Source organism: Papilio polytes, unplaced genomic scaffold (genome assembly GCF_000836215.1).
Source record: "Papilio polytes unplaced genomic scaffold, Ppol_1.0 DF824269.1, whole genome shotgun sequence".
Classification (NCBI taxonomy): domain Eukaryota; kingdom Metazoa; phylum Arthropoda; class Insecta; order Lepidoptera; family Papilionidae; genus Papilio; species Papilio polytes.
The window spans coordinates 2651356-2663081 of record NW_013524935.1 but is presented as its reverse complement, the minus strand read 5'-3'; the positions used below and the strand labels follow the sequence as shown (position 1 = coordinate 2663081).

Below are 11726 nucleotides of genomic sequence, written 5' to 3'. Positions count from 1 at the left end.
ATTAGGCCTCCGGCACCACACTCATCAGACGAAACGCGGAAATGCTTCCACTTCACGCCTGTTTTCTGTGTGGTCGTGGTATTACACCGGGCGAGCCGGCCCTGCAGTGCGAAGATGTTAAAGCGGGTTCTACCACTGTTAAAAATTAATCTCTTATTTATAGGATAATAATAGACAAAGAAACACCTATATTTGTGGATAAATTACCTCGTGATATGCACCGCCTGGGCACTAAGTTGATGCGTAGTTTGAACATTGAACAGCAGAGGGCGGTGTTCAATGCACTTGCAGCTAAAGATTATGCATTACTGCAAGGATTGCCCGGCACTGGTGAGTATTATTAATAATTTATATTTATTACTAGATTTCGCCCGCGACTCCCTCTGCGTGGAATTAAAAAACACAAAAGTGAGTAGCCTATGTGTTCTTCCAGACTATCCTCTACATCTATACCAAATTTCAAGTTTAGGCTATAAAATCCTTTCATTTAAACGTATTTGTAATATTAGTATGATTATTAATATGGGCGTCGCCACCACCCTCTAGATACGTTCTAAAAACATAGACTGGAGACGCGAACACTAATGTTTACTATTAACAATTTATTTTAGTATCTCAATATCTCGATATCTCAGTGTTTACCGGTCACTAAGGACCTTTAGTGTAGTTTTAGTGTTACATGTATACTTAAAAATGCTTAAATAATGATTAATCCACTCAGAGTATGGTAGTACTAAACTTATTCATTACATGTTGTCAAAGTTTATAAGTCGATTTGTATGAAAATGTATATAAATGTTTCAGGTAAAACAAAGACTATAAGCGTGCTAATACAAATGCTTGTCGCGTTAAAACAACGAGTACTAGTGACGGCGCACACGCACTCCGCGGTTGATACTGTCTTAGCCAGGTAGTGCATATCAGCATATCTATATCTATATCTATGTGTATATCTATATCTATATCTATATCTATATCTATATCTATATCTATATCTATATCTATATCTATATCTATGTGTATATCTATATCTATGTCTATATCTATATCTATATCTATATCTATGTGTATATCTATATCTATATCTATATCTATATCTATATCTATATCTATATCTATATCTATATCTATATCTATGTGTATATTAATATTATAAAAAGGAAAAAATTGTAGTTTTGGATTTTTGTAAGTATTAATAATTCAAAAATTACTGGGGACCAATTTAAAATTCCTGCACCATTAAAAAGCTGTATTTATACCTTTTTTTAATTTCATGCGGGCGAAATCGCGAGCAACAGATAGTTATAGTTGACTTCGTCCGCTGAAATTAAAAAAAAAACTTACTAAATAGCCTATGCATTCTACCAGACCATATTCCACATCTGTGACAAATATTATCGAATTAAATTAAATCGTTTTGGAGATATGTAGTAAAAATATCCATCCAAACGACATTTTATTTAAAAGATGATTAGCATTTAGAGGGAGTTAGGATAACATGCCATTAAATCTAAATTTTATGTGTATGAAGATTTATAAGATAAATTCAAAGTAAGCAGCTAATTTATTATTTAAATCAATACTAAGTGGCTCTTTTAGTTACATTAAATTTACTCTTCCAGACTTCCAGAATCCATACAAATGTTACGGCTGGGATCGTGCGCGCGCGTGGCGCCGCACTTGATACATCGGTGTGAGGAAAAACTGACAGCTTCCTGCGATAATTCTGAACAACTATCTAAACTTTACGATTCTATGGTAATAATGGTACTAATATTATAAATGCGAAAGTTTAGATGGATGGATGGATGGATGTTACTGTTTGTAGCCTAAACGGCTGAACGGATTTCGATGAAATTTGGTATAGATATAGAGGATAGTCTAAAATAACACATAGGCTACTTACTTTTGACTTTTTTAATTCGACACGGACGGAGTCGCGGGCGAAATTCATATAATACTTATACACATTCTTTTTTTTATTAGTTGAGGAGTAAGTTAATAAGGAGCTACTAAAATATGTATATTTGTAAAGCTTCATGTATACGACTTTGTTTTCAGAAATGTATAAGCCCATATTCATTCGAATCTTGATCAATTCATGATATTAAATAATTCGACGTGCTTATGTATTTTTAAAAGTCTAAATCAGCGATTTTAAACCACTGTGCCGCGGTATTTTTGTGTGCCGTCAACTTTTACACATTTTTGTCATAAACTATTTATGGAGTGTGTTGTAGAAAGTAAATAATTTTTATCTTTTTCTTTGTGTGCCGCCAAATTTTGAAATCTACAAAAAAAGGTTGAGAATCAGTGGTCTAAAACCCAGCTGACTGCCCAAATGTATTTTTGTTGTAGCATAAAAAATCTTTCTTTCTGTACTCTTTCCTTTTTTTCATTATTTATCAATTGTAGTTTTGTCCAAATGTTTTTTTTTGTGTTTTTGACATGAATAGTTCGTTTTAAGTGTGTATGAGTTTTACTACTTTTTCTAGGAGGTAGTTGGTGTGACGTGCCTGGGCGCGGCGCACGCCATGTTGGCGCGCACCACATTCGACGTATGCATTGTGGATGAAGCTACGCAGGTATATTAGTATATTATATATTAGCGGTTTCTCGTGACTTAGCCCGCATGTAATTTTAAAAAAATATGGCCTATATCACTCACAGATAAATCACCTTTTTGATGGTGAAAGAATTTTTGAAATCGGCCTAGAAGTTTTTGAGTTATTTCAATATATACAAAAATACATAAGAGATATGTAATCTTTACTAATATTATAAGAGGAAAACTTTTTTGATTGTAATGAATAGGTTTAAAAACTACTGGGTCGCTTTTAAAAATTCTTTCACCGTTAGAAAGGTAAATTATCTGTGAGTAACAAAGGTTTTTTTATTTATTATTGTTTTTAAATTTCACGCGGACGGAGTCGCGGGCAAAAGCTAGTTATAAATATAGATGCAAAATATTATATTTACTTAGACGTTGTTTTTATATGTGTCTCATTTAACAGGTGTTACAATGTACAGTGTTGAGGCCGCTGTTTGCATCCAAGCGATTTGTTCTAGTCGGCGATCCCGAACAGTTGCCGCCCGTCGTCAGAAGAAATGCTGCGAGGTTATTATAATTATTTAATACTGCCTTTCGCCTGCGACTCCGTCCGCGTGGAATTGAAAATAAAGAAAACTATGTAGCCTTTGTATTCCTCCAGACTATCCTCTACATCTATGCCAAATTTCCTCAAGATCCGTTCTGCAATATAGGCTACAAAATCTAAGAAACGTGTTTCTTTTTTACAAACTGCTTACTTACCCTTTAATAATTTACCAACTTTATGTATTGCTGGACACAGGCTAATGTATACGAAAAGGTAATATAAATTGTGATTTCTTATAATTTTTAAGCTACAAAGTATTGTTATAACGGTGTTTTATTGTTAAGCTACTTTTGTTTATTTTAGACAATTAGGCATGGAAGAGAGTTTGTTTCACAGACTAATGGGTAGTGAAGCTACTTCCACACTCAGACTGCAGTATCGTATGAATCAGCCTCTAACTGATTTAGCAAACAGTATCGCTTATAATGATAGATTAAAGTGCGCTACTAAAACAGTAGCTGATGCTTCCATTAACATTGATATTCAGGTAAACGTTTGCATTTTCTTTGAATTTTTATCTTACTTAAATTAGTGTAACTCATTGTATTGCAGATGGCTTTCTAATTTGACATCAGCGCCATCTAGTTGCAATTTCTAGTGTTTGTATATGTTTTTACAAAAATTTTTTTTTTCAGAAAATATCACAAGTAGACTCAGACTCTTGGTTACTTACCGCTTGTAGCCCAGAACCAATGTACGCAGCAGTATTTGTAAATCTAGAGAATATTGTTTCAAAAGAAAAAGAACAGAAGACAATTTCTAATTGGGAGGAGACATGTTTGGTGTTAAGTATCATAGAGGCAATGAAGCAGGTAAAAAATCATATCTAAGTTGTGTGGTTTCGTTAAATAAAATCCGACAAATAATTTATTTATTTGCTTATTTAATTAACTCCTTATTACAGGGCGGAGTGACATCCTCAGATATCGGAGTGATAGCGCCATACCGCGACCAGGTGTCGCTACTGCGCCGCACACTACCGCCTCTGGCGGTGGAGGCCAGTACCGTAGACCAATTTCAGGGGAGAGACAAGTCTGTTATCATTTATTCGTGCACTAAGAAGGATGATGGTCAAAAAGACAAAACAGTTAAGGTAAATGCATTTACATGCTGTTCTAGGTTTCTTTGTTAAGTGTTGATATTTTTTTGGTGAACCAATACGCGTGGTTTTTTTTTAATGTATTTTTTTTCTTTAGGAAGAAGAGATTCTGAATGATCAACGACGATTAGCCGTTAGTGTGACGCGTGCGAAACACAAGTTGATCGTTATTGGCAACTACAACGCACTCCGTCGATATGAACCTCTCGAAAAACTGATACAAGCATGCTACCGTATATCTATAGGCGAAGATATATTAAATAAACTTTTAAATAAATATAAAACGATTCAGATAAACTAATATGACCTAAGTACAAATGTGTAAAAGTGTATGAATGATTAGATTTTTTGTACATGTTTTAATCATGTGTTAGTATTTTTTCAACGGAGTTATTTTTAAAATTGTGTTTCTTTGATTAAAGTATACTATGATATATATCCGCTTTCAATTGCTTTCTAAAAGAAAACCCTTAGCTGATAGAAAAGCCGTTGGTTATCCTTCAAAATATCGAGACCAATGAACACTATTGCTATTTAAATATTTGAATTACATTATATTTTTAGCCAATTTCTAAAAGTAGTAAAATAGTTTAAAATGGAACGTAAACATAAAAAATGACAAGTGAATTTTACTAACGTCATTTGTCAATGTCAAATTCAAATAAAATTTTATCAACATAATAAGATGTTTATTTTTCTTATCTTGTTTTACTTTACCCAGTTATTTACGGAATATTATTGAAAGTGGTTGTGCTTCTGTATCATTAGATTTCTTAGTCGTCTGATAACAGGAACACATGTGATTTTTCCAGCCTAATGATTTAATTGTAACAATTATTTGGCAATAATAATTGTAGGTGCTCTGTTATTCTTGTTCAATTTAATCTGGACTAGAAGTTCTTAATTTTTGCTAATGTATGTTTATATTTGAAAGAAGATTTTAATAGGCAGCTTAATAATTAACCAACTACAAAATTAATAACAAAAATATAACATCATATCAAGTTTAATTAAGCGATAGCGTAATTTTAAGAAAACAAATTAATTATTTACCATTTTTGTGATTCCGATAATTCGTAATTGTATAGTAATTAAAAGAAAAAGAAGAATTACCAATAATGGCTGCGAAAATCATTGCAATAATCACCGTCAGTGATACATGTTTTAAAAACACCTCAAATGATACTTCTGGACCAACATTAGTTGAACTTGTGAAAGAATTGTTTCCTAAATCTACTATCCAAACCACAATAATCCCCGATGAAAGAAAAATAATTGAAGATAAGCTTAAAGAGTATTGTGCAAAGAATGCTGATTTAATTATTACAACTGGAGGTACAGGATTTAGTAATAGAGATGTGACACCAGAGGCAACTAAAGCAGTCATTGAAAAGGAAGCACCAGCTATAACTATTGCATTAACAATTGAAAGTCTAAAAAAAACTCCAATGGCAATGGTTTCACGTTCAGTAAGTGGTATACGAGCTAACACACTCATTATAAACTTTCCAGGCAGTAAGAAAGCTGTTGTAGAATGTTTTGACGTAATTAAGCCAATATTGCATCATGCGATAGAAATCATTAGAAATGAAACAACAAAAGTTAAGTCTGTGCATGCTGAAATGCAGGGTCACATTTGCCCACACACAATTAGTAATGTAGATGTATCGAAAGTTGCTTTGAGACCTAGAGAATCTCCGTATCCTATGTTAGAAATGCCTGAAGCCTTTAAAATAGTTGATACTGTAATGAGTCAATGGGTTGGAGGCATACAAGAAGTTAATATAAAAGATGGATTGGGTCATGTTGTGGCTGAATCTCTTTACGCTAAAGAACCAATGCCACCATTTCCTGCATCTATTAAAGATGGTGAGTTATATTAATTCATAAATTAATTAATTAGTTAATTTGTAAATTAATTTAATTTAAAACTGAATGTTAACCCAAAAGTAAACAAAAATCATGAATGTTGTTATATACATTTTTTTAATGATATGAGTAAATTATGTTGAAATACAATATTGACATTTGACACTAAAATAATCAGTTCTCTGATTATGCCTAGTTCATAGTTATTACATAAGAGGTTTCATTGTTATTAAGATAAGAAGTTATTACAATTGTATCAAAAAACCTCTTATAATCCAAGTTTTATGATAAGATACAATTAAAATAAGTCTATCCAAATAAGCTCTTACACCCTCAACCCTGATTGGCATAAAATCTTTCTACCAATAACAAATAGTTAGTTTATCACAAATATAATTCAAATTGCATCATTTAAAGTGCAAATTATTCTTATTTTGTAACACTAGCAGTTAATTATCTGATGCCTTATCAAATAGTTTGGAAATTATTTCATGAAGTTAATTATAAAGGATGGTCTATAACTGTACATAGCAAATGCAATAAAATTAATTATTCATGCACCTGTTCAATGTAGTGTGAAGAGAAAGTTGTATATGAAATTTCTGTTAGCTGGAATTTTAAGAAAAATGTTTTTATTAAATCTGTTCACACTTCTTAAACACCAAATAGAAAGTATGATTTAAATTATAATAGTGAGATTAACTGCTTTTAAATAGCATGCATGGATATTTCCAGTGAGTGGCAGATAAGCCTCTCTAGAGAATTGAAAAATAATAAATAAAAAAAATCACTTATAAAAAGAAAAAAGACCATATTAATATTAGGTGCATTCCCTTAAACTAGCCTCTTACTAATGTCGACATTCACTGGCAATACCAATGCATTTTAAATTTGATTATAGTATTAATTTCTCTTTAACATTATGTGCAAGATATTAATAGCCAGGGAAATAGCCTATTAGTTTTAATATGCTTATTTAGTTTTAATTTAGATAACAAGTAGTTGTAACTGATAATTGTTTGAACTGGTTCAAACTGACCCTTATCAATACATCTGTTATACTGATAAAGGTCCTTATTACTGAAAAGTAAATGATGAAGGAAATTTTTTTTTTATTATGTAAAATCAGGTTAAGTATATTTTTCTTAGAATTTGACACATTACATTTGTACCAATATTATAGAGGAATTTGTATTTTGGATTTTCTGATGTTTTAAAATAACTTAAAAACTACTACACCAATTACAAATATTCTTGCACCATAAAAAAGTTAAGTTATCAGTGAGTATAGGCTATTTTTTACAATTTTTTTTTTAATTCCACGCGGACGAAGTCACAAGCAACAACTATTATATAACAATACAGTTACTATTGTTAGGTTACGCTTGCATCAGTTCAGACAGCGTGGGCGTACGACGAGTCCGCGCGGCTGTGACTGCCGGGGACAGTTTCAACTTGTTGCTGCAGCCTGGAGAATGTGCACGTATAAATACCGGCGCTCCACTGCCGCCTGGCGCTGATTGTGTAGTACAGGTAAAATTGCCTCTCTTATCATCTTCAGACTCCAAGAAATACTACATAAACAGCTTTTGCATATGGTGTTAAATGATTCTACTTTTGAGAATTGATAGCGAAAGATATGTTAACATTGATTTCTTCAGTCCTAATATGATTAACCATAAAGAGTAGATATTTATTGACTACGTGATTGTGCAGCTTACAAAATTAAACATCCTTGATTAACACCTAATTGTTCTAATACTAGTTTTCGCCCGCTACTCCGTTTGCGTGGAAATAAAAGAAAACACGAGTATATATAATATCCTCTTCATCTATGTGAAATCTTATTAACACCTGTCAGCAGTTTAGGCTATAAACTCTTAACTATCTCACTAAATTTTTGCATTTATTATATTTCTAAGATAGTAAGATTAAAGACTGAATGTTCAAACCAATAATTCTGATATTTCAGGTAGAAGATACGAAGCTAATTTCAGCATCGCCCGATAATGAAACAGAGTTAGAGGTTGAAATACTCGTAGCACCGAAACCCCAACAGGACGTGCGGCCCATCGGCTTCGATATAGCTTTGGGTGACCCTCTAGTTACTGAAGGTATACGAGAATCATCAACTTGTCCAATGTACAATATTCAATGAGTTTTCTTTGTTTTATTGCTTTTAAATTAGTTGTATACTTGTTACAGGCTCAGTGTTAGATGCAGCGTTACTTGGTGTGTTAGCAGGAGCGGGATATCAGCACGTTAGGGTCAGAGCTAGACCTGTGGTGAGTATGAAAAAGCAACCTAAATACAGATTCAAATTGTTGACATTTGCAGTCTAATATTAGAAACCGGATTTCTTACCTTTAAAAATTAACAACCCAAATGAACTTGCTTTTCAAATAATGTTATTAATATTGTAAGGTGGCAATATTGTCAACTGGCAATGAGCTACAAGACCCGTCCGAGGCGACTCTCAAGCCGGCGCACATCCGTGACTCCAACCAGACGATGCTGAAAGCACTTTTCAAGTAAGATATGCGTATTTTGTTATCGTGATTGAATTTTGATTACAGTATGAAATAAAATGACTGAAATAAAAATATTTCCCAAAAATAAGTAAATCTATGTCTATACTAATATTATGAAGAATACAGATTGAAATAACTCAGAAACTACTCCAGTCTAATTTCAAAAATTCTTTCACCATTAATAAGCTACGTTATCGCTGAGTAACATAAGCTATATTTTTTTAATTTCAAATGGACAAAGTCATAAGCGACAACTACTTTATTATTTTTAACAACCGCGAAAAAAAGAGACGTTATAAGTAGCTAATGATTTCTTAACAGTGTTCTACGTAAACCAAATTTTCTCTAGATCCATGCCATCTCTGGAGATACATAAAATCCATACAAACGCATGAATTAGTAAGATTGATGTGTGACAGAGAGCACGGGTACGACAGCGTATGTGAGGGCGTGTCGCGCGACGACGCGTGCGCGCTGCGTACGGCCGTGACGCACGCGCTGCGCACCGCGGACATACTCGTGTGCACGGGCGGCGTCTCTATGGGGGAGAGGGATCTGCTCAAACCTGTGCTTACACAAGTTTGTACACATTTTATTTACCTAATTCCTAACCTAGTTGAAATTAATTTAACCCTTGCACACTGTTGTATAAATACAATATTCCAAAAACCATAGATTTAAAAAGAACTTCTTATGATTTTTTAAATTTTTGTGACTAATAATTTATGTTTCTGAACGATATACGATATACTTTTTGATCATTGGTCATAAAAAATATTTAAACAAGAATAAAAAGTATACAAACATATTTTTGAAAAAAAAATTCTTTTTTTATTTATATTTTTATTTTTTATTTATTATTATACCGATCTTGCATTAATATAATTTTTTCTAAAGGTCTAAAAATTACTACTACCTTAATCCTCAATTATTAATTGAGGATTAAGGTAGTAGTACATACACTTTCCAACATCTCATACTAAATTTGTATTATTGCAGCATGTAGTATGAAATTTTCGCTAAAACATAATTTGTCAACATTTTCATTTGCATTGTAGGACTTTGGAGCGACGCTGCATTTCGGTCGCGTGCGCATGAAGCCCGGGAAACCGAGCACATTCGCCACCTGTCAGTTTGAAGGAAAAACTAAATACATTTTCGCTTTACCCGGTAAGTTAAATTCACATTTAACTAACACTATTTTTATACAACAGTAATTTGTAATGGATTATGTCATAACTAGTTTTCGTCCATGTGGAATTTAAAAAAGTAGAATACGTGTTCTTCCAGATCCCTCAGATATCCCCTACATATATTCCGCATTTCCGTTTCCTTTCAGTTTAGGTTACAAACTGTAACAAATACCCAGCCATACATTTAAATTTATAATCATGCTAATATTATAAATTCAAAAGTTTAGACGTATGGATATTTGTCAGAATTTTTAGCCTAAGCAGTTGAATGGGTTTCAATAAAATTTGATATAGATAGAGAGGATAGTCTGAAAGAACGCATAGGGTACTTAGTTGTTTTCTTTAATTCCACGCAGACGAAGTCGCGGGCGAAAACTAGTTTATTATATTATTAGTTTAAGTAATTTTATTCCAAATGATAAGTTTTCCTTCAGGTAACCCAGTGTCGGCGTATGTATGTTGTTTGTTATTCGTAATCCGCGCGTTACGTGTCTGCGAGCGGCGCAGTGCGGAGTTCCCGCGCCTGCGCGTGCGCCTCGCGCGGCACTTCGCACTCGACCCGCGCCCAGAGTACGTTAGGGCGATACTTAAATTCACTGATGATATACCACACGCTGAAGTATTGGGAAATCAGGTATTACATGTTCTTTTTCTTTCTATTTAGTAATAAAAAATAACAAAAAAAAAAACATACAGACGACTTGAGTACCTCCTTCTTTTGGGAAGTCGGTCAAAAATCGTGATTTGTCATAAATATTAAATTAAAGTGCCAATAACCTAATGTTTCCAGATTTCCAATCATGCGGTCGAGGGTTCGAATCCCGTTCGACTAATGTAATCCATATCCTAGCGAAAACCTAGTTCCATTGGAATGGTAAAAGAAATGTTAGTAAAAATCTATTAATATTTTAATAAAAAAAATGACTACTCATTTGTAAAAAGTTAACATGTGTTTTGTCACTATTTGGTACAAAATTTAATTCTGCACGGTGAAATTCAATGTCATAACGATATAGAATAGTATAAAAGTAGTATATTCTATGAATCTCCATAGGAAAAAGGGGAGGGAGATGGAGGTGAAAAGGTTAAATAGGTGGGAGGAACTGTATTTCGTATACCTTCTCATCATGTTGTTAATAGACATATGTCAATAGTGCAGCAGTCGTTTGCTGAGCGCATGTGGAGCGAGTGTGCTGTTAGAATTGCCACCAGCTGACAAAGAGCTGCGTTCTCTAGCTGCCGGTACTGTCGTGCCGGCCATCGTCACTGGTCGAATGGATCTCAACTAATTTATATTATTACATAGATAATTGCCAATTTTTGATTGCATGAATTATAGTTTAAAAAGCCAATGGTAAAAGGCTTTAAGTGCACATTTTTATGCACTTATATTTATCACAAAAGGTGTTTATATTTGTAAGTATGCAATGATTTTTGTTCAGTAGTGGATAGAAAAATATTTTTTTTCCATTGATGTAGTTAAATAGGTATATCCTGTTGATTGTATTTAATCAGAGTTTGTAGTGATTTTTTTAGTAGAAACTGGTAGAAATTATAATAGTCGACATTTAGCTTGTTCCTATGTTGCCTTTATTTTCATGATCGGTTGTGTTTCTTATCAATGCTTTATTAGAAAATGTATGTAAAATAGATCTGATAAAATCGTATTGTGCACATGTTTTATTAAATAAAAGTTTACAAGTTTAAAATCTGATTTTTTATTACATAATTCCTCTAATTTACATTTTTGTAAAATGTTGTTTGTATAAAATATGTGTAAATCTTTTTAAATGTAGGGTTTTATTGGCTTTTTGTATATTTTAAATAAAATGATTTGCTTTTATATGATTGTGTGAATAAAACTTTTTGTTAATAA

The 11726-nt window shown here is 32.8% G+C and overlaps 2 protein-coding genes across 2 annotated transcripts in view; both read left to right on the top strand.

Annotated features, from left to right (window-relative positions):
• LOC106109628 (DNA replication ATP-dependent helicase/nuclease DNA2) overlaps nucleotides 1–4674 on the top strand; it is a 13758-nt gene extending 9084 nt beyond the window's left edge. The window contains exons 15-23 of the mRNA XM_013291217.1: nucleotides 164–330; nucleotides 805–910; nucleotides 1623–1758; nucleotides 2496–2585; nucleotides 3015–3118; nucleotides 3462–3645; nucleotides 3794–3970; nucleotides 4063–4251; nucleotides 4355–4674. Of these exons, the coding sequence (XP_013146671.1) occupies nucleotides 164–330; nucleotides 805–910; nucleotides 1623–1758; nucleotides 2496–2585; nucleotides 3015–3118; nucleotides 3462–3645; nucleotides 3794–3970; nucleotides 4063–4251; nucleotides 4355–4558 (1357 nt within the window). The 3' untranslated portion in view covers nucleotides 4559–4674. The remainder of the gene's footprint in view (nucleotides 1–163; nucleotides 331–804; nucleotides 911–1622; nucleotides 1759–2495; nucleotides 2586–3014; nucleotides 3119–3461; nucleotides 3646–3793; nucleotides 3971–4062; nucleotides 4252–4354) is intronic.
• A 259-nt stretch (nucleotides 4675–4933) lies between these two features.
• On the top strand, nucleotides 4934–11427 carry LOC106109728 (gephyrin). Its single transcript, XM_013291333.1, has 9 exons — nucleotides 4934–6126; nucleotides 7505–7659; nucleotides 8099–8240; nucleotides 8332–8411; nucleotides 8551–8657; nucleotides 9077–9236; nucleotides 9716–9827; nucleotides 10285–10484; nucleotides 11005–11427. Exons 1-9 carry the CDS (start codon nucleotides 5376–5378, stop codon nucleotides 11137–11139), a joined length of 1842 nt encoding a protein of 613 aa, XP_013146787.1. The 5' UTR covers nucleotides 4934–5375; the 3' UTR covers nucleotides 11140–11427.
• The last annotated feature ends 299 nt before the right edge of the window (nucleotides 11428–11726 follow it).

Coding starts and splice junctions, on each gene's coding strand:
- LOC106109728 (XM_013291333.1), top strand. CDS start 5,376: ATGGCTGCGAAAATCATTGCAATAATCACCGTCAGTGATACATGTTTT. Junction 8,658..9,076: donor ATGCTGAAAGCACTTTTCAA/GTAAGATATGCG, acceptor GATGTGTGACAG/AGAGCACGGGTACGACAGCG. Junction 9,237..9,715: donor TCAAACCTGTGCTTACACAA/GTTTGTACACAT, acceptor TTTGCATTGTAG/GACTTTGGAGCGACGCTGCA.